The sequence below is a fragment of the Aplysia californica genome, unplaced genomic scaffold (assembly GCF_000002075.1).
Source record: "Aplysia californica isolate F4 #8 unplaced genomic scaffold, AplCal3.0 scaffold00018, whole genome shotgun sequence".
Taxonomy (NCBI): Eukaryota; Metazoa; Mollusca; class Gastropoda; order Aplysiida; family Aplysiidae; genus Aplysia; species Aplysia californica.
In genome coordinates, this window is record NW_004797288.1 from 1,122,020 (window position 1) to 1,144,755 (window position 22,736).

Here is a 22,736-nt window from a genome sequence, read left to right on the forward strand (position 1 = left end):
TCTTGGGGGTGATGATATTTGTTCCTTTTCTTATTCTAGTTCAGTTCTTGATAGATTAAGAGACTTTCACTCAGTGTCTACAGCTAATCCCGACCTCTTTTTGTTCTCTCACCTGCTTGATGGGTGGTTGGCGGGTGCTCTGGTGTGGTTTGCTGCTTCTTTCCTATTAAACATCTGTTGTCATTATATATATATATATATATATATATATATATATATATATCTTCTTCATCTTTTCTTCGTATGTTACTCTCTAGTAACACATCTAATCTTCAGCACTTATATGACGTAATTGTCACATTGTGTTGGAAGTTCCATGAAACTCTCACTAAATTTCCCATACTCACCTGCTTGCGTTTGATTGCATTTCTGAAATGCAAAGAGAGTTGAGGGAAGGTCTTGGTGCCGCAAAAACAAGTGATGTACACTTTTTATATTTCCTGTGTTTTGTGAATGGAAAGTGACAGTTACTTTAGTTTGAACCTTTGAAAGAGACTTGTCTATACTTTTTAGATGACTATTTAAAAGCTTCAAACTGTGGTCAGGGCTCTTTGGGATAGTGAGCGAGACGATTTCAGATGGGCTTTTACTTGTTTTTCTCTATACTTCTATGCCAGTGAGTTTGGTGTTTTTGCTGCATTTGCAGTATGCCCTTCTTGATGTCTTAGTGTGAGTGTAATTTGAGGTCAATGTTCTTGACAGTTGAAAGTTACAAATGTGCTGATAGTTATCTCCTAAGATTGGATTGTCAGAACAGTTGTAAGGCTGAACAAGGAGATTTGTGGAAATCACTTTTTGGAAGTTACTAGAGTCCGCCCTTTTGATTCTGCCTAATATATACAGTCGAACCTCGTCATACCCGCCACCATTGGGACAAGCAGGAAGTTGGCGGAACAGCGGGGCTGGCGGTTCAACTGGGTTTCCATGTTGCACAGCCCCGACTGCCCAACATTAAGGAGCATAATTCTGCTGTGTGTTTAAAAGTGTCTTATTGTTGGTGATATACATATACAATCACATGTATTCAGAACCAAGAGTCTTCTCTCTTTCTATCTCTCTGTCTTTCTCATGGGAGAAAAATTATCAAGTAGCCGACCAGTGGGTAGGGTGTGCAGTGTGTACCTCTGGTGGTCAGTTGACTGGTGGTATGGCAGGGTTATTTTACATTACTTAAATTTTAATAAGGACCATACAACTCGACTCGAACAGTTGGCAGATTGCGGTGTGAAGTGCAAATACTTTGTTTATATAGGTGCTCTTTTTCAAACATTCGCAAAACCTGGTGGTAAGCGGGGCTGATCGTATTATGGGGGGGGGGGGGGGGGTTACGAGGTCTGACTACTTCTTGACTTCTGAAAGGCATTTTGAGGATTTTACTCATCTCAGATGTTTGGTCTTTATATGTTTACATTTTGTCATTAGGAAATAGAGAGTGAAAGGGGTTCAGATTCTTTTTTTTTGTATGAAAGTCTTGTTTTTTAAAATAAATTGGCCTACATAAAAAAGAGGAGTGATATATTGTTATCCTCTTGTGTTCCATTTTTGGAAAGAGAACCTGTCTTTTGGATACCATGCAAACATGATTCTTTTGGCAATGATGTTATGTTTTTAAGTTGAAGTAATTTTATTCTACCCTGTGTACCCACCCGCCATTATTATTTTTTGGTTAAATTGCACGTTTCCTTACATGTTGGGGCAATTTAGGTTGTGTTCAAGCCTGACCACAGTAAAGGGGATACAGATTGACTGCATAAAAGGGATACCCGATGTCCGTTTGAAGGATATTTAGGTGAATTATCCTGGGGTTATCGAAGAAAAGAATATGTAATGATTTTGACATATTGGAATTTCAGCCAGTCAAGTTAAAAGAGGTGTATAAAAAATTTGTGCTTCTTTTTGTTGAGAAAATGCTGTAGAGTACATTATATGAAGTACCTGTTCACTAGGTATTGATAATGCTGATTGACTTTGTGATGATTATAAGTGGCACTGGTTCCAAGGAGAAGTTGTTTGAAATTAAGTTTTCTTTTTTTCCCATGAATTTCCCAAGGAATGTTATCACTTAACTATAGTGAAGCTTTTGCCCTTGGTTGTAATAACTGGCGAAATGGGATCTATACCAAGAGAAATTACTGTTACATTGAAAATTCTTCTAGCCTTTTGGGTCTTGTAATTTGTTGACTTGGATTTTAACAATTAGATGGGAGGTAAAATTCCGTAATGGCATCTTACATTTTCGAGTATGTAAAAAGTAGCAGGGAGGAATAAACAGTGGGAAAGGTACCATTAGCCTCACTTAGAAGCAGGACACTAGGATGGGGAAATCAATGCCAGCTATGTAGTTTTAGTTTGACTGCTCTATAGGGAAACTTTCTAAAGAATTAGTGGTAGAAGGATTTGACCTGAGGGGATTCCATACAATAACTGCTGTTTGTCATCTGTCCTTTTCCCATTAGCGTCACGGTGAGAGCGGCGACTACTACGTCAGCTGACTAGCTAGGGCGTCGTAGTTTTGCGTGGCCTCATTTTGATGGCGTGGCCAATTGGTGTGCATGTTGCCTGGCTCTGTGGCGCCATTTTGTGCAGGTTATTTCACGGGATAAAAGCTTGCGTTCCAGCAGATGTCTTTGACTCCCATTTGCCCCTCTTCTTCAGCACATCAATTTAACTCTGTTCTCCTAATGATTATCACTGTCATCCTTCTTTTCTTCCTTGTACCTCGTGCATGTGGCCTACCTCTCAAAACTTTCCCACTCTCTTTTCATCTCCTCTGTTTCCTATCATCAAAGCTCACACAACACCTCAGTCCATTATACATCATTGGCATCTCTCAAATACAATTTGCTTTAGATTTCCCCCTTTTTTCCCTCTTTTTTCTGTACTGTTTTTACTTGAGGCGAGGAATTTTTCTAGTAAAAGCTCTGTCATTCTAAGCTTGAGTTAGCTTTGAATAGGGAAGATTGTTCTAACCCTGGTTATCTCCCTCGCCCCACGTAATCACAGAGGCTTCCAGGCTGCCCTCATTTTACTTCTGGATTAATTTACACTGATTGCCCTTTTATTCGGCTTTAGATTTATCTCAATTCTTCGGGTCTCCAGAATAAAAATTAATAAACTATGCAGGTTATAATTTTATTAGATTCATCGCAATTCTTGGGTCTCTAAAGTAAAAATGAAGAAATGATGTGGTAATGCAGTTAGTTTCTTTAAAATGAATACTTGCTTGTGTTTTAGGGTGTTGTAAATTAGTTGGGAACTGATTAAATAGCTTAACACCTCATCAAGAATTTATTAAGGAAAGAAGAAGATTGGTGTTGCAATACCTATAATTCATAATTTGGGACAGCCTGACTTCTCATGGATGGATATCACTCAAAGAATGCAGAGTCATAATGACTCAAATCAAGTTGCCCAATCCATTATGGCTCTGAGTCATCTGATAACACAGAAATTATTTTAATTCTTGTTGGTAATTCTGATAGAATACCTTTGTTTTCTGCTTCAGTATAAGATAATAATTTTGACAAAGAATTCAAGTATTGAAAAGAAGAATTCCTTTGTGGACCCCCCCCCCCCCCCCCCCCTTCTGTCCAAAACCTTTTGGCTTCTTTTTGCTTTGGTTTTTCCTTACATTGCTTCTTCAAAGAGTGTATCCCTGGCATAAAATGAAGGCAGCCTGTATGTGAATAGTGGAATCACCTAGAATAGTTTTATTGCTTTTTCGTGAAATTGTAAAATTAACTTGTGTTTGTATTGTCCTTTTTATTTTCTAGATCACCTTCTTCTCTCATGGCTAGATCATTACGTTGGGTCGGACAATATGTCTATCTTTTTAAAACTTCTTTGCTTTTTGGGAGCTTTATTTCCTCTAGTGCAAATGGTTTTTTTCTTTTTCAAATGGAACAAGTCAGCTGACAGGCATGATAGGGATGGTTTTAACAGGTCTTCTTCGTAGGTGTGTTCAGGTCTGTCTTCTTTGTGTTAAAAAGGTTTTTTTGGCTACTGAATCTGGTTTATGTGCAGTACTCTTTATTCATTCTCCTCAAGTTTGGAAAACACTAAAATCTTCTGTTTATTTATACATCGCTTGACATAATCTTGATGTAAGGCTTTAATGTTAATTTGGAGTATATTAACAGCTGTAACATCTTTCAAGTTGCAGTTGTTTTGTTTTGAAACTGTAAACCAGTTTTTTAAATTGTGTTTTCTTTGAACTGAAAAAGCTCAAGTACTCATGCTTACCTTCCATTTATTTCTTTGTGGAAAAGTGTCTTGTTTCTTTCCTAGTCATACCTTACTTTGAGAGGATTCTGATCATCAGGTCTTGCCCATGACTTCTTCTGAAATTTCAAATGTAACTTTCTGTTATAGTTCATTGTGTGCAGACTTTGTTAAGAATTATTCTCTTGTGAAGAGTTAGGGAGATATCTGTGGAATAGTCTGCTCTATCATTGAAAGAAGTAAGATTTTCTGCCCTTTCCCTCGTGTGTCTAGAATGTTTGTTTTCTCTGCTATCCAATGGCTTTTTTTTGTTCTTTTAACCCATAACATAGGGTGGGTTGGAGGGGGGGGGGGGGGGGGGAGGGGGATATGTTTTCTGCGGATAGATGCAGTTATTTAATACTAACATTTTTTTCTGTTTTTATCATTTCTGGCATTTATTTAAAGGTGTTTGTGTGCATTCCTCATTTGATAACATAATGTTTGACCTCAGTACTCTCTGTAATGGTGGTTGGTGTTGCACCAAATGAAAAGCCGTCCTTGACTTGCTTAGATAGTTCAGGGCAGGCTTGTTAGAATTGTAATTTTTAGTTGAAAGACCGACAGTGGTTATTTTGCTTTGTGATGTAGCAGTTGGTGATTATTTTAATTTTCTCTTTGTTTGTGGATTTCTGAATGAGTGTAGGGTAAACAAGTCGCAGAGATAAATAATCCTGCTTCCTAAAGTTGATAATGATTTGGAAAATGGGTTGCATAACAACATTGTTAATGCTTTGCTTATGCTTCGTGTTCTATTTGCTTGGAACTAATTTGGGCACAATTCATCTGATGAATAGAAGTGCATTTTTATTCTGCCTTGTTTGCCCAGTTCAGAAGAAATTACAAATGCTGCATCAGAAAAGCAAAACAACCATAATTAATTTTACTGATGAGTTTGTCTCCCTTACGATAGTATCGATAGTAAGACTAAGTCACTGTGAGGAAATAGTTTGTGAAACAAATTGGAAAATAGGGATTATCCTTTACCACTCTAGAAGTGCTTCAGATTGAGAGAAGTGGAGGTCAGATGTTATGTGTAAAGTTTTGTGTAGTTGTTGGTCTTGTATATTTAACTGACCTTGATTTGTGTCTTGTGCAGTGTATCCTGTGGCTCCCCCTGTCAAACAAGAAGTCCCTTTGGAAAAACACGAAATGCCCATGGAAACAGACCAGGCTGCTCCTTCCAGGCCCTTGCCTTTTGTCTCACCAGGTACAAATTCAGTTCCCACATTGTAGGAATTATATTTCAGTTCTGACCCGAGAGGAGTTATATTTCAGTTCTCACTTGATAGGAATTACATTTCAGTTCTCTCCTTGTAGGAATTGCAGTTCTCATTACATATTAATAATATCGCAGTTCTCTTTGGCTAGGAATTATATCACAGTTCACTGAGTGGGTAATACACGAACATCTCTTTTCTTTTTTGGTAGGGATTGTATCTCGGTTTTCATCGTTTTTAATTATATCCAAGTTCTCACTAAGTATGAATTATATATCTCTTTTCTCACAAGATATGAATTATAGCTCAGTTCTTACTAAACATGAATTTTAATGTATCTAAGTTCTACTAGGTAGGAATTATATCCTGAGTTTTCATCTGGAATTAATTGTTTTTCATTGTAGAATTCTTCAAGTTGCAAAGACATACAAACAAAATATGCATAGCCAGTATTTGACCTATTGGTTGTTTTACTATTTTGATTTCAAAAGGGTGGTTTTTAACACTCCACCGATAATGTTTCATTAGACTATATAGGCTTTGAACTTTGGAATGTTTGAAATTTGCCCTGTGTAGAGTATGATCTTTCCAGTTGTTATGACGGCTAGCTTTCAAAAACTGCTTGTATCATATAGGTAGCTTTTTTCCAAAATTCTATATAGTTATGAAAATCCGGGTTGTTCTGGCATGTTCCGTCTCTGAATTTTAAAAATGCAAAGCGGGAACCACTGAATATTCTATGAGCATACTCAGCATACTTATTCTAGCATTTATTTCTTCATCTCTAGTGCACAGCGAGCATTGAATATCAGTTGTACATTGTGATATGAGTTAAAATTTCTGAAGAGCACTGTGCAGATGTGCTTACAAAATGAACAATACTGTACTTTCATATCCATTGTTGGTAGGCAAGTGTGTCATACAGTTTTCCCTGTCCTGAGGGGGAGCAGAAGGCAGACGATATGTGACAGTAAAATCTTGATGTGTTTTACTCTGGATATGACACACTTGAGGCTAAAAAGTGGAGGCATAAAAGAGAATAGCACAGCTCTGTCCTCCGTGGCTTCTTTAAAAAGGATATTTTCTTGTCTGAAGTGCTTATGATGCCCTGATGTTTTACTGTATTTGATGGTGTGCATAGATCAAGTTTGAAAGTTTTTTTGTGTGATTGATCAGGGGCATAAGGGACGTTATAAGTTCAAAGAAATTAGGCGCAGGAGTTTGAGAAAAGGATATTTGTCAATAATGGGCTCGTCATTTCTATTGCTCTGCTATATAGTAAACTCTTCTGTCCCTTCTCTGCTGCACTGTCATCTTTCCTTGTTCTTGTATTTGCCCTTCTCATGTCCATTAAATGGAATGAAGACTAGCGTTTTGTTCCTCCTATTTCAGAAGCTTTGCATCTGAACAGAATGGTCCATCAGACCCATGCTCTGGCGCCCACATCAACGTCCATGTTCCAGCTTCCTCCGGGAACCATCCCCACCATATCTGGCAGTACTCCTGTCAGGTCACCCCCAACCCCCTCGTCATCCCCTCTCATCAAACCGGCTCGCCTGTTCGGTAGCCCATCATCTACATCATCTGTCGCAAGCCCCCCTACCCATACTGCCGTCGCTTCCTCTTCGTCATCATCATCCAAACCCACCCAAGGCCAAGATGCTGTAACGTCTCCAGTGACCACTCTGCCTACCTTCCTCCTAGAAGAGCGGCCGGATGGCTTAGTGTCTCATCAAGCCCAGAGTATGAATGCTCCAGTCACTCTGAGTACTCCTGCAGTCCATTGTGTGGGTGAGTGTTGCTGGGGAATAGGATAGATTTTTAATCAGGTGTTAATGCTTGTAAAGGTTCAGTAGTCATTGTGATTCTGTCTTATCAAACATCTATTGTCTTTAAATCTCCTCCTTTTTGGTGCAAATTACTCACTTATAACACCTCTAATCGTCAGCACTTACTTGACCTCATTGTGTTGCAAGTTCTGTGAGCTACTAAAATAGAAGAGGTGGTTGTACTATTTTTCCCTGACCACATTTTTTCTTACAAACCAATGTCTTTTCTTTTATCGAAGGTCATGGATGAAATTTTCTACTTTGATATGGTGACATTTTCTTTTAACTCTTGTGTTTTTATGCTATTCAGTCCACAGCAACTCTGAGGGCAGCTCAGCCCCTTCCACAGGCTCGTATGCCGTCAGTGGAGCGGCTCTAAGCCAGCCTGTGGTGGCAGCCAGTGGGAGCAGCCAACCAGTCACTGACCAGGATGCTGTGGCTCAAGCTTCTGCTCTCACGTCCAAGCCTATTGTAGTGGTCTTTGACCCCTCGTCTTTGCAGGCCGACGCCAATGGTGGACAGAGTAAGTGTGTCATTAGAACTCCTCATCTTTTACATTTGGATTCATTGTCATTGCCTGTCTCTTTATAATGTTTACAAAGCTTTATCATATTACAGTCAAATCTGCTGTAACAGCCACCTGTCTAAAACAGTCATCTGTGCAAACGACCCCTTCCCACATCCCCCCTCTGTTTTTTAGAATATTATAATGACATTGTCCAAGACACCACCTGTCTAAGACGGTCACTATTCTACTCGACAAAGAGTGGCTGTTGTGGACAATTTCGACTGCATATCTATGAAATGATTGAATCACAAGTCATTTCAAATTAAGTACCACTTTGCAATAACATAGATTCAATTTTTGTTTTCTGGACCCTTGTGTTTCCTCATGTCGGTCTCACCAAGTTTTTGCTGTAAGCATGTTGTATTGATAAGTTATTGAGTTTCTTTTTGACGAGTTCTTTGGAAGCAAAGTGGATTAAAATTGTTTTCTATATTTTCAGTCAAACAGTTGCTTCAGCAGATATTGGAAGCTCAGAAAAAGTGAAAAGTTGGAACATTTCTGGTGAGTTTATTACTGAAACAACCAACCCAACTACTGATTTATGACTTTTTATTGACGCACTAAAAAAGCAATTGTAAAGATACAGTGTTTATAGGGAGGTGGAGGACATGGATAGGAGAGCTGCTGAACATCCCTGTTCTTTCCAAAAGTGGATCGGTATAGTATATCATATCTTGGTGAAAGTAAATTTTAACCCCCTTTTTAAACTCTTTCTGGATGTAGTTTTTTTAAGGTCATGACGTAATTAACTTGTGTCTCGATTTGGCTACATAGGTGATGTACAAAATAATTCATAGAAGCATTACCTTCACCCAAAATATAACATGATACATCAAGTTGCAGGAAATTGAATAAGGAATACATTCCAGCATGAAACAAGGATTAATTTTAATCATAAGTATGCTTTACAAGAGTAAGAAATGGCGATGATGATGGGAAAAATTAATTTTGACGGACAAAATTACACTCACAAAACACATGAAAGCAAATCGACAGTTATCTTATCATAGACAGGCCTAGAGCATAGTCCATAAATTTCTGAATGTGAAGCTTTACTTGAATGCAATATTTCAATTTTTGTTTGAGTTATGATATTTACACTGAGTCCGGTTACATCATTTTGTTGATGCAAGACGACAAGAACTAAGTCATTCGCTTTTCTCCAAACCAACGCTTTGACAGAGTTAAACTAGATGCTTTCGTTTCCTAAATCCTTTCCAAGTTTTCAATAACAATAAAAAGTAATTAATAATAAATGACATTTATATAGTGCTCAACCCTGATTAAAGCACACAGGGTCTGAGCGCTTTACATAACAATACATTGTTCAGCAATAACATAAAACATTGTGTTGTGACTAAAAGAAACTCACTCCAAATGTTCATCTTACTAATTTAAAAACAGAAATGACTTCAGCTGACATTTGATCGAATCAAAAGATTTGAACTCTCTTAAAGTACTTGGCAAAGCACTCCAGACCTTGGGCCTTGATATTCTAATGCCCTTTCACCCATTGTTTCATAGATGGTAAAAAAAAAATTCTTTTTGTCAGTTGATGACCTTAAACATCGAATTGGAATGTAGTCTTAACAGATTTGATAAATATGATGGTGCTTTATCATTCAAGCATTTGTGACATAGGGTGGCCAACTTGCACCCAATTCTTTTCTCAAAAGGAAGCCTGTGCAATGTCCTTAAGAGAGGTTGAGCAGAGTCTCGCTTTCTTTTCCATAAAACTAAACGTGCAGCTTTGTTTTGGACAGTTTGAAGCTTATATTGGAATGGAAAAAGGGGAAGTAATGCACTTATTTAATCTCAGTTTTAGTTTTAGTAGAGGTTTTACGGCGCTCGCAACTGCATAAGGTCATATGAGTGCCAGAAGATTAGAGGTGTTACAAGAGAGTAACAAACATAAAAAGAAGAAGGAAAGATAAGGATGATAGACGTTTGATAGGAAAGAAGAAGCAAACCACACCAGAGCACCCGCCAACCACCCTCATTCAATCTCAGCAAATGGTCTGACCAGTTGGCAGGAGAATTTTCTTACTTACATGAATAGATATGAGAAATGTGTGGCCTTTGTTTATATTTTGTTAAAATAGAGGGATTGTGAGGAGGAAGTGGTGACTTGTAGGAAGCAAAGTTATTTCTTAGTGCAGAAAACATTGTTTCCTTCTCTACTATCATTATGAGTATATTTAATATTTCATCTGCAGTTTATGTTGTGGATTTCTTTAAACTAATGAAATGTATAGGGTTAATGTAAGTTTTAGGCTTTAGTGTATTGAAGACATTTGTGTCCTCAAGTTTCAGGGCTTTGAGGTTTGTCTTGTCTACGAACCTCCTTTTTAAAAAGTACAATCCTTTAATTTTTTTTTAACTTTCAGACACAATCCAAGATTTTCACAGTCTGTGCAAGAAAAAATGCATCAGCCAATGTTCAAGAAAACGACCGAGATAAAAGCACAACCCACCGTGGACAGATCCATCATTCATTTTTGTCAACTTCTAGGTCCTGAAACGTGATACGATGGCCGGTTAATGCTTCGCATTTGTTTTATTCAGTGTGGAAAAAAAAAACGCTTGGAATAAATGGAACTGACAAGACCTTGCCTGTACAACGAAATTGGCTCAATTATGAATATTCCATTATTTATGTTATTTAATCATGGATTGCGGTTTGAACGTTAGATTTCTCAAAAGGTGTTATTCTTTTGTTATTGGAGATAGGGATAAAAAAGATTTCAATCATCTTTTGTTTACAAATGTATATGAAAGTCAGTGAAATGTGCTTTTGAAAATATCTCTTTTTCCGTGCGGTAAATAGACTTGAATTGTGATATCCTAGACCAGGCACTGTCACAGCTGCCCCTCGTTAGTCTTTATGAAAACTTCACAGCTTTGGTGTTCACCATGGAGGCGTAAAATGAAGTGCAAAACACCAGTCTTACTTTAATCAAGTGTGCACGCAACCTTTTCCAAACCTTTGCCCTTCATTTAGTTCCAAATAGGGTCAGTTGGTGTGCTCCATGGTGAACCAGAATTACGTCATGGGTGCAGTTTTGGATATTGAAATACAAGTGTCTAGTGTGGTGTGAGTTATATGAGTATGCGTGTGCCTTCTAGCTTGCGTCCTTGGATGTATGCTTGTAAGTTCACATGTGCATACCTTTCGAATCGAACACATAGTAGGCTTCCTTGTGATCACCGATGTTCATGTTATTAAACCCCCCCCCCCACCAAAAAAAAATTAATTAGTCCCCTTTCCCGACCTCCGCTCCTTTGTTTTCTCATGTTTGCTCAAGAAAACTGTTCTTGAAATTGCTGTCAGGTTTTTGTACTCTTCTCTGTTCTCCTCTCAAAACCCTATTGTCAGAGCTGAAGTAAATACTTTAGTCCTCCTTTTAAGAGCTTTTAAGCATTTGATTTTGTTAGATTTTAGAGAAAGGGTGGGTAAACTACGGCAAAGTGTGGCTCTCCATTAGGTCTTGTGCAGCCCATGAAAGTAATCAGGGAATTTAAAAACGAAAGGCCTGTTTAAAGTAATTATATAGATTCAATATATTCAATCAGAGACTTGCTTTTGTAGTGTGTAGTAATCCTATCACTGCTTTATAATGTTGCACTTTATATATATAGCATTTTCTCAAGGAAGACTAGTAAAGATACCAAGTTGCTAATGTTCAGTTTTAAAGAAACAAGACTGCTGTTTTGAACCCAGTTAAAGTGCCCCCCGATCTCAAAGTTAACCTGCCCCTGTTTTAGACTATATGGCTATAACATGAATACCTGTCCTTTGTGCTGAGATTCTGGTCCTAATTGGGTGGTTGATAGTCTAGTAAGTGATCATTTATGATTTCTTATCAGTTGATATCTGAAAAAGAAAATTTGTTATTTTATTTTTCACTGCAGTATTTTCCTAGTTTCTAGTTGCATAGCATAATTCCTGGTCACATGTCAGCCTTTAAAAAGTACCTTGCATGACTAACTTCGAAGTAGATGGATTGATCTGGTTCATCCTGAGCTGCTACTCTTTAACAGTTTGTCAAATTTATTTTGTAGCAGAAGTTTGTCTCTTGCTTGATTTACCGTTTTAAAGATTTGTACAGTTTCCAAATAAAGGAATATATTATTGACCTAAGTATTAAATTGATTTTTAAACTGTTGTCATAGCTTTTTACTTTTGTTATGCGGCAGTAAATCTGTGTAAGGCAGACTGGTATTTTAATTTAAATATGATGGATAATATTTGTGGTGGGATTGACTTGTATATATATATATCTGTACCAACGTATTTCAGCTCTGATTTGTGCAGTGCGTTTGTTCTGATCCTTTGAGGTGTTTATTTTGTCAACTTTTTTTTTCGTCCTATGTTTCTCTTCCAACGTATTATTGTGCATGTAAAATGTGGTCTACTTGTATCCTGTGTTGTTGCTTTTGTTTGATTTGCTTTGGTTTCTTTCCTAGGGGTCTTTTGAATAATCCATCGGATACAATTTTAATTTTCTTTTAAAAAATGATCTGTCCAATGTGTTTGTATGATTTCCGATATACATTTATTGCCTGACTATCATTGTACAGATGGTATTTCATCCAAGGCAGTTGTGATTTGAAAGATTTTAGGTTTTATTGCCGTTGAAGAATCCAGGTAGAACTGTAACACAGTCCCACATTCAACCCCTTTCAGTTATTACTTTTCCACAGCATGCGAAGAGGACTACTGATGATTGGATATATTTTTTCCAGACACTACTTTGGCTTGTTTAATGGGAAGATAAAACTCCCAGTGCAGTCTTTGCTTCTGATGTAAGGAGAGGAAACTGGCCTTATATGATTCCTGTGGCTATGAAGGAAAAATACAGCCCCGAGTGTCAGGCTTGAGAAAAGGTGGAGAACTCTGGACATTTTGTTTGAAAGATGGAAATTAATGCCGAGTTGACAATCTACGTCATGGGTTTGGAAGAACGACCTTCCTCTTTGTTCTCCAGATACCTGTGGATACCTCAAGTATTGAAAGAGCATGGATCACATTCAAATTACCCTTAGGTGAGGTTATGACTATTTCCATCACTTATAGGATATTGGACAACTTAATTGCCATTATGATGTGCCAGTTCTTGGTGATGATCGAATTGTAACAAGCCTCTTTTGCCTATGTTAGTGCATGTAATGAGTGCTACAGCTAAGAACAGTGAGGTGAGAGAGAAGAATCAACATTCCGTAGTTAATACAGCTCCTCTACTTTCCCAAGCTTTAATGTATTGTGAGTGGTCCTTCACATGTGAGAGATGTTTGGCCAGCCCAATGATTTACTAGGTATTTGTGTAAGGAATCGTGATCAATCCTATGTCTGTACCCAACGATTATTGTTTATATGTGGTGAGTTGTCACGTTCAGATTCATTAGCATGACTTAGATGTACTGTGTAAAGCTGCCAGGCGGTTCATTTACTTGCTCAACTCATGGCCTTTTGTAGCAAAATAGTACCAGAAACATCTTGTAGTATTGAATCATAAAGCATTGTATAATGCATAAAACCTTTGTAATTCTTCATTTACGTATGATTTAATTTGTATGGGATTATTTGACTTGTCCATTATCTCCTTCCCCTGTGGAAATTCAATCATGTACGCTGCTTATGTTTTCTGACATTTGTCCCCCCACATGCCTTGGCAATGCTATGTTATTGTGATTATCTGTAGCTTCTTGCTTGCTGTTGTGGTGTAGATATGAACAGCGTATTCAGAGTGAACAGCACAGACTCGGGCTGCTGCTGCTGCTGTAGCTGAGGGCCCCTGTACCCTGTCACTGAAGATCATTCAGTTTACCAGCCACTGATTTCTTTCATGGGAAAGTCATTTTTTTCATGTGATAATAAACTTCCAGAATTCTCCACCCAACATTGGCAAAGTCATATCAATGTAGATCTTTGCCATAAATAAGGACAGACCATTTCAACTGAGTTTTTATAATAATTGTCTATATTAGACTGCTGTTATTAAATGACGAATTGGGTCTTTGAACTTTCACATTTTTCTGATGTCATAAGGCAAGCTGTTACCTCTGAGTAGTCAAGCAAAGTCAACCCCAAATTTTCTGGGATCCCAGTCATGTGAAATTAAAGTGAAGCATGTGGAATGACAATGGTTTCTTATAATGATTGTACGTGAACAATTGAACAGCTGTACATAGAATATTTGCATAAATGCCAAAGAAAAAAAGTGCAAGAGTATGTGTTGCTGTAAATGGATGTATGCATTTGTGCATGAGCAACTGGTCCATATACAAACATATAGACGGAGAAGGAGAGAGAGAGGGAGAGAGAGAAGGAGAGGGAGAGGGAAAGAGAGACAGAGAGAGACAGAGAGAGACAGAGAGAGAGAGAGGAGGTAAAAACGGAAGCGGTTGTCTTCCCAAGTCAGTGGTAAATGTGAAATGCTTCAGATAAACTTTGATGTGTTGTTCAATTTGTCAAATTGCTGTGCTGTTCTGCAGATTGAATGCTGCTAGTGTTCAAAATGTGCTGACACTGTCCTTTTGGTCGTACATTTCCTGGTCTTGATTTGACCTAATTGGAGGGGGGTTTCCTAAATGTTTTGAACATATTGTTTTGCTGTTAGGACTTTTAAAAATTGTTTGATTGACACTTGGTTAATAATAAAAAAAATTGACAATAGGCAAATTGTGTAGTTTCCCCTTTTTCGAAAATGATTGGCCCAAGTCATTCTTCACTCAAACATGGAGAACTTTTGTGGCTCTCAATTTCTTTTAAGATGAAACAGTTTGGAACCAATTTGCTTTTGAAGGTATATAATTAGAACTAGCTGTATTTTTTTCTTAAAGTCTTGTAAATATGGTTTCAATAAACAAAGCCCTGTAGATATTTTCCAGAGAAATAAGAAACAGTTTTGATGTGTATCATTTTGTGGCTTTCTGTGATTGAGACTTGTGCGTGGAGAGGGGATAACCTAAATGTAATTGGCTGAGTGACCTCAGACAGGAAAAGAGTGCAATACAACTTATTCACAATTTTGTTCAGCATTTTTGTTGTGAGTTTATGTTCGGTTCATATTTTGAATGTGTGATTGATAATGGAATGTATTTGTGCTGAAATAGCGAGATGGTTTACAATGTGTGTGAATGAAATGCTGATAGCAATGGGGCTTTGTGGTGTATCTCTAGTAACAATCTTTTCTTGGTAAAGAGTTTTTAGAGTGAAAAAATGTACTACTTTCAACAAATGCTTTAGAAGACTAATTACTCATCGTTTCAAAATGGTTTTGTTACCACTATGTCACAAATATTTGTGTGTCTAGGTTACATAATTATTTTTGACACATATTGTTACCACAGTTGGTACTTTTTTTAGATAAAAATTTTGAAAGATTATTGAATGTATTTTTTAAGGTCTCATGTGATTGCATTAGGGTGCCTCTTGTGTGACAAAGAACATTAAGAAAAGCTGCCTCAGGAATGTGTTTATGATTTTTTAGATTTGAAAAAAACATTAACATTTTGAAGATATTCTTAAATGGTTATTTCAATGAAGTTTAGTTAATAAGATTTATAAAAGATGACCAAAAAAACAAGAAACCCAGTTACTGAAAGTTCACAAGTTATAGAATGTACTTAACTCGAATGTTCAATGTAAAAAGTGATAAATTTGACTGCACTTTTGAGGATAAAATGTGTCTGCTTAAGCTTGTTCAAGGGGAAAAAAATGTGTCTTCTCTTGGTACAGATGACACAGAATGGATATCAAGTGTCAAGTTTCTGTATTGAGAATTTGCTGAGTGAAGTTGAGAAAAAGGAAGGTAGGATAGCTAGTATTGAATTGAGGAAACATTGTTGTGAATTATGTCAAAATTTTAGACTGTTCTAGCAATTACTGGTTTAATTTTTCCTGAAGTTATTCTGGGTTTTTTAAAGATTGTCTTTGCAATTTCAAAAAAAAGGTTTCACTTCGTTTTTTGTGTGTATTTTTGTTTGTTTCACGTATTCTTTTATTCCAGAGTTGCAAACTACTGACTTATATAGTAAGTGCCATTTGTGAAAAGCCTTCCAGTTCTATCACAGGTCTCTGAGTGTCACATATTGCTATGATGTATGTCTCTGTCTCTGTCTCTAACCGGGCTCTGTCTTTGTCTTGAAACATTGATTCAGTCAGTTTGTTCTTATCTGTCATTAGATTTCTGTTTCTTTATTTGGTATTTATCAGGTCTGCTGTGGTAGATGTACATTTTTTCCTGAAAATGGAGTTAAGTTTCCTCTTTATACCTTTTTTTTAAAAACTTGTAGCGAGCTGTCTCTCTACATAACTGTCATGTTTTTCTTCTATTTTTTTGTATGGACAAGACTGAACTAACTTATTGAAGTATGTCAGTATTAGCTGTTTGATCCCTTTGTCTGATCTGCCATTAGTTGTGGACTACTCTCTTTCTTGGGCATATTCTCTTTTCATTTCGTCTTATTTATTCTAGGTAAGCGTCATGATATCTGTTAGTTTCCGGCTAAGTTTGAGCCCAGCTTGATATTACAGGTGACCTTACTGATTGTGTTGTGGCTCAGTATCTTCTCATTCCTTTGTCTTTTCTGTAGCACCTTTTGTCTCCCTCTTGTAGGACAATTATTTTTTCCAAGTCTTTGCAGCCAGATTTCTGTTATTTCTGTCATTAGATTTCTGTTAGGTCGGACTGGTCAGTGAACACAAAGAAATATAATATATGTTATATATAGAACTCTTTTTTTTTAAGGGGGGGGGGGGGGGGGTGGATAATATGAAAGACCTGGCTAAGAGCTAAGCAATGTGGCACTTTCGTTTACTTACACAAAAGTCGATTGAGGTTATCCACTTGGAACTTGTTCAAACTTTTGTGCCTGTGGAAAAACTTTCGACTCTTGTTCGGCTGCTCCTCGACAATTTGAAAATGAATGTTCTATTTAAAAAGTCAATTGTAAAGCAGACTGGCAGCATAATGAAGAGTTGCTAATTTCAGACTCTATACGTCATGCTGGAATTGTGGCATGGAATGTGGTGTATGCTTTTAAAATATTTTCTTTTTCTTAAACAGCAAAGCAGAACTAATTTTTCTTTGTCTCTCTTTGTTATTGATGTTGTCTTTACATTCGTTAAAACAATTCCTTCCACAGTTAGTTTTTGATACAAAGTGCAGCACTTTCTGTCGTATATTGTCCCATGTTTTTTAATGAGTGCAGATAGGAAAAATGGAAGGATTTTTAGCGACAATAGTAGTTTTGGAAACTTACTGAAAGGAAATTATTTGATGGGTGTTAAAACCAGCAGTTTATCATTGTAGCTTACATTTCGAGGTTTGTTGTTCAATTTGCTACGAAAGATGTGCTGTTGGGGTACTTTTGATAATAATTTTGTTAAAGTAGACCTGAGTAAGATAGAGAGGCTGAAGGGTAATACATGCAAATGCTTCTACAATATTTCTGAAAATGTAATTCATGAAAATATTTCAAAGAATGTTTTTAATGGCCCTAGATTGTATTTTTTTCGTGATGGTTATTTCCCCACTCGTAATAGCTTACAATATGCTTCTCATCGTCACGTTCCGTCCAGGTTTGGGGGTACAGGTCGGCCACAACAATAACAGCATTTTTGTGTTCATAACAGTCGAAGGTACATTTCAGTTGTTGTGTTTGGAGATTTGCTGGCCGGCTGACTTTGTTGATGATGTGTGTATTGATAGGCTGTTGAATATACAAAATCGCCAGAAAGGAGCAAGAACTACTTCACTACGTTTAACATCAAAGATTCTGTGAGAATTTGTCTAAGGAGAGCGAGTAGAACTCTAAAACGAAACAAATAGAAAAAATATTCTAGAGTCAAATTTCTGAGAGAAAAAAAAAATGGAAAAAATGTGGGGGGGTTTTATTTTAAAATGTGTTGTTTCAACCGTTTAGATAAAACTACAGTTTTAAAATGATATTTTTCTCATACTTTGGATTTAAAGTAAACAAAAGTTTGACGCCATTGTTTTATGTTCAGGAATAGCTATTGTTTGTGCCAAGTGGCGATAAAGAGCTAGGTAACCTTTTAAGCCTTTGAGAATATTTGAGCTCGTCTGCTCCTTCTTGCCTCTGGCTGTAACACTTATCATTTGTTACTTTCTAATCAAGCTGGATGGCAAGGGTTTAATGCTTGCTTGGGCTATAAAAATTGCTTCCCTTCCTTTCCAGTTGCTATGTTGTTCATGGCCTTCTTCAGGTCCCTGGGATTTTGTCTTGTCTACTTTCTGGTTGTGCTTGTCTTTGGCTTTCTTAACGGGTCCAATCTATCCACGTCCATTCTATGTCTCTTCCTTTTTCTTTCATTTTCCCTCCTCTAACAGTCCCTCCGTGGTAACGAGTTCAGACCATCCCAGGCTCAAAATCTACTTTAGGCTTTTATGAATGAAAGTTTGGACCTTTGTTAAGCCTGCCAATCATTCTGAGTATTAATGTTTTACTCCCAGCATTTCAAATTTGTATCCACCACTGTGATAAGTGACAGTACATTATTTGTGAAAGTTGTCCATCTAATGTGAGATTTGATTTGAGGGTTCTTTGGGTTAAAAAAATAACTGCTCAGCTCAGTAGAAGAAAGAAACCCAATAAGAACCTGTTCATATCAGAGAAAAAGAAGCCATAGAGAAAGATTTTAGTGAGGCAGAAATTTGTACTTTAAATGTGGTTATTGTTTAGGAGATTTATTGAAGACAGCATTGAAGTTGGAAATCAAATATGTATTTTGAAAAGCCTGAAATTATGTATTTTGCCATGAAATCAGGATCCTAGTTGATCGCCACTGCCATAGAGTTAGAATGAAGAGCTTACTTTGAGAGTGTTTTCGTGTGTTTGTTACTTAAATGTCATTGATGCGGTGTGTTTGACTCGAGAGAGAGAGTGAGAGAGAGAGAGAGAGAGGCAGAGGGAGAGAGAGAGTGAGAGGCAGAGGGAGAGAGAGAGTGAGAGGGAGAGAGAGAGAGAGAGAGAGAGACGGAGAGAGAGGGAGAGGGAGGGAGGATGTTTGAAGCTCTACGTGTTTTTCAGTAACTCTGGATAAATGCATCATCCAATACAAAAAAAAGTTTGTGGGCTGATATGTGTTGTCTATGACAACAAAAGTCCAGTGTGTCCTCTAAATGTTTGAATGAATAAAACTTTGTATAGCCATGTGTTCCTAGAAGAAGAAAAATGCTGATTTTGTAAATACTGTATTCAACGTTTATATGTACATGTTGCTATTGACTACTGTCCCGTCCCCCCCACCCCCCCACCCCAGCTACCAAGTTGTAGAGTTGTGTGGTAGTGAGCATAGCTTCTCACATACAAGGAGTGTTCATTGTACATCTGTCATATTACAAAAAGTGAATTCTTTTCCTTCAATGGAAAGGTTATTATCTTCTTTCATTACAGATATTATATTCTTATATTGAGATATTCGAAGGCACAAATTTACAAATCGTATTCAAAAGAAGACTTTTTTTCTTTTGGACCTAAAAAAAGTAGAATTGATATCGTATTAGAGCGGATAACCGATACATTTGGTGATTGTTACACATACATTTTTTGGCCTTTGTGTAGTTTTTGAATTCCCATAAGCAATTTCCTGTAAAAACGGTGTTTACGTGGACTCTTGCATATGTGCACACAAGTGTTGCGTGCTTGCGAGGGGTGAGGTGGGGTTTGGGGGGTGGGGGAAAGATAATGATTGTGGATATGTATATACATATATATGTATGGATATCCTCATGTGAGACTTTCCTTACTCTGCAGAAGTAAAAGAAGTATGCACATGCTTCCCAAAATACTATAATAAGGATATGGTAACAGACGCTTTTAAAGAAATACAGTCAAGAAAGCACACAGCAAACACGCACTTAGCGAAACACATACATGACGAGCAGATTTTCGCGTCTCTCATTTTGTCTTGTACATTGTATTATTTGTATTCAAGACATGTAAGTTCGCGAAATTGGTACATAATGAAAAGATTTCCACGCTCCGCTGATTTCGCTATGTGTGTGCTAGACTGTAGTTGTTCTAAAAATTTGGGCATCAAATGTAACAGTTCAGAGCAGTAGCCCTTAGCTTGACAGGAGGTTGCAGCATATAGAAGTGACATTTGAAGTCACAAGTATCTAAGGTAACACAAGATTGCAAAGAATATTTTGCTTGAGTCTTTACCTTTCATTTATGTTCTTTCTTTTCTCAGTTTTAGAAAAATTTACGATGATTTTTGGGGTAAAACCCCCCCCCCCAACCCCCCCTGTGTATTGATTATATTATGTGTGCTAAGTTTATTGTCTTTTTTATGTAAACTGGAGAATTTGAGGTGCTTTGACTTTTAAGAATAGTGCACATACATATTATACATACATACGTACATACATACCTTCGTACATGTGTCATGGCACAGTGGAATCAGGCGCTCGTCAATTTTTGGCCATGTGGAGTTATTGGTATCATCTTATAGCTTGTTCATTTGTCTATCGGACGATGAAAAAAAGTACTGATTTATCTTGAATAGAAGTCAAGATGCTTGCGGTTGAAGAATGTGGGGTCTCCTGCTTTCAGTAGTAAAATTAGAGAGAAAATGGCCATCAAAGTCCTTGAGAACTGAAAAATGACATATTTTGCTGCTTTAATCAAAGGTTTTCAGTGAAAATTCACATGGGAATATGTTTTTACATGGATATCCAAGGTGTTGAGTCAAAATACAAACTTTTGATAAAAGATGCCAAACTGGCAGAAAAATGCCTGTTTCTACAATTTTCATTATTTTGGCGAGCGCTTGATTTCACCATGGTGCCCCACATGTATACTCAGCATAAGATTAGGATGGACATTCTCTTGTTACAGACGACTGCACTCTCTTTGACGATGTGCATGAGAATGCTGTGTCATTAAGAGTCTGTTATCTGCCTCTATTATAAATCCTGTTGCCTCGTAAGTATTAGGTAGGAAAACTAACTTTTGGTCCAGTCTTAAAATTTTGAAACAAATATTTAAGTTTACTTTTTCAAGAATTTGTTTGCAAGGTGTTCAGCCAAACGTGACGCTCTTGTTGAGTTGTTCTTGGTACTTACTATATATTTTTTCATTCCGTTGTTCCTTTTTTTCTGCCACTCTATTTTTCAAATTATGATTGTCCCTTGTCCGTTGTTTTTTTGGTAAAAGCTGAGATGATATTTTGTTACTTTGAAAGCTCCACCGTCTCCCTGTATTCCTTAGTCATTGTCGCGGGGACCACATAGAGGAAACTCAAGAAACTGTATTAGTTGGATCTCTCCTGCTTCATGCAGTGTCCATTTTCTTTTTCTTCATTTATTTTTAAAGCATTTCTTTTTATTGTACTTTCTGTAGACTTGGTACATATCAGGGAACCAGATCTTTGATAATATGTAATTATTTGAATTTGTGGTGACCATGATTGATTTTGGTTTGTTTGTTTGTTTGTTTGTTTGTTTGTTTTTTGCTTCCTTGTATTATTCCTATCAGTACAACAATATGATTGGAGATTCCAAAAGGGAGGAATAAGGTATGGGTGGGTCACAAAGCTGCGGTGCATTGTCTAATTTATTTTGATGTGGATGTATGCCAATGATCTAAACATTTAATTCCCCCTCCCAAAAGAGAAAGAACTCCATGTGAGATCACAATGTCTTTCATAATTGATTTGTATGCATTATTATTAATTAATTGTTGTCATAATTATATGATCTAAAAATGTGTCATTGTACCAAACAGCTGCTTTTGTTAGCTCCTTGATTTTATACTTTGTCTACAGGTGTTTGCTTGTGTGAGCAATATTGTAGTTATCTCCAATCTGTTCAGTGGTCTTTTCCTGAAGCTAACCTCGCCCAAGTCATCATGGGAAGTTTTGTTTTTGTGAGAAATATGGTGACCGCATCATGAATCAAATGTGGGCGAATTCGAATAAATAGCAGTTTTTAAAACTTTTAATGTGGACCGTACACTATGTAGATGACTTTAAAAAGTGGAATACCAACAAAGTAAGTATTTTTTATTATTAAGGGGAGTGGGGATAGAAGGGAAATTTACTTTGAAAACTTTTGGCAAGATTATCTAATTGAAATCAAGTATGTTTACTTTTGTCAGTGGACTGTAAGTGAAAATACCCTCAAGATAAATAAATCATGTGTTGCAATCATTATTTTGTGAGATGTCCCTTTTTTTTATTTACATGCACTAACCAGAAGCTTGGAACCTATCTTTGGATAGCACTTTCAAGACAGCCATGTTATTTATTGTTCCTGAATGAGCAACTGAATGATAAGCTTTTAATCTTCAAGTTGCCTTGTCCTCCTCCAGAAAATTGGATCATGATGGGCTGTTGGCATTTTAAGTTATTTGATTGGTTGTTAGCCCTTGATCATTATGATTGGCTGTTGGCGATTCTAGAATAGCTGTTGGGCTTCCTAATTATTTTGATTGGCTATTGGCCATCAGAGATGATTCTGATTGTCTGTTAGCCATTTTAGCCTGCCCCAGTTTTCTGTAGTGGAAAGATACACACCAGTGGGGGGGAAATCAGTGAAATGGCTGCGGTTGTCCTTGTTGGTTCAAGAAAGTCTATGAGCAGCTTCTGTCGCTGGCTTCTGACCTTTTGCCCTTTTGTTATGTCTGCTGAATGGTTTCTGAGATTTTGCATGCATGTCGGTGGTCGTGTGAGTAGACTTTTTAAAATCCCGGTCTGCCTGTCTGTCTGTCTGTCTGTCTGTGCATTTTCAGCCTGTCCACCTTTGTCTGTGCCTGTATCTGTCGACCTGTATTAATTTTTTTTCATCTCGCCCCTCCCCCGTCTCTCCCCCCACCCCACCTCTCCCC

General features: G+C 37.2%; 1 protein-coding gene across 1 annotated transcript in view; it reads left to right on the plus strand.

Annotated features, from left to right (window-relative positions):
* LOC101858233 (mucin-5AC) overlaps positions 1 to 11,127 on the plus strand; it is a 29,309-nt gene extending 18,182 nt beyond the window's left edge. Inside the window, exons 8-12 of the mRNA XM_013086468.2 lie at positions 5,360 to 5,470; positions 6,873 to 7,271; positions 7,620 to 7,832; positions 8,317 to 8,378; positions 10,265 to 11,127. Of these exons, the coding sequence (XP_012941922.2) occupies positions 5,360 to 5,470; positions 6,873 to 7,271; positions 7,620 to 7,832; positions 8,317 to 8,360 (767 nt within the window). The 3' untranslated portion in view covers positions 8,361 to 8,378; positions 10,265 to 11,127. The remainder of the gene's footprint in view (positions 1 to 5,359; positions 5,471 to 6,872; positions 7,272 to 7,619; positions 7,833 to 8,316; positions 8,379 to 10,264) is intronic.
* Positions 11,128 to 22,736: the final 11,609 nt, after the last annotated feature.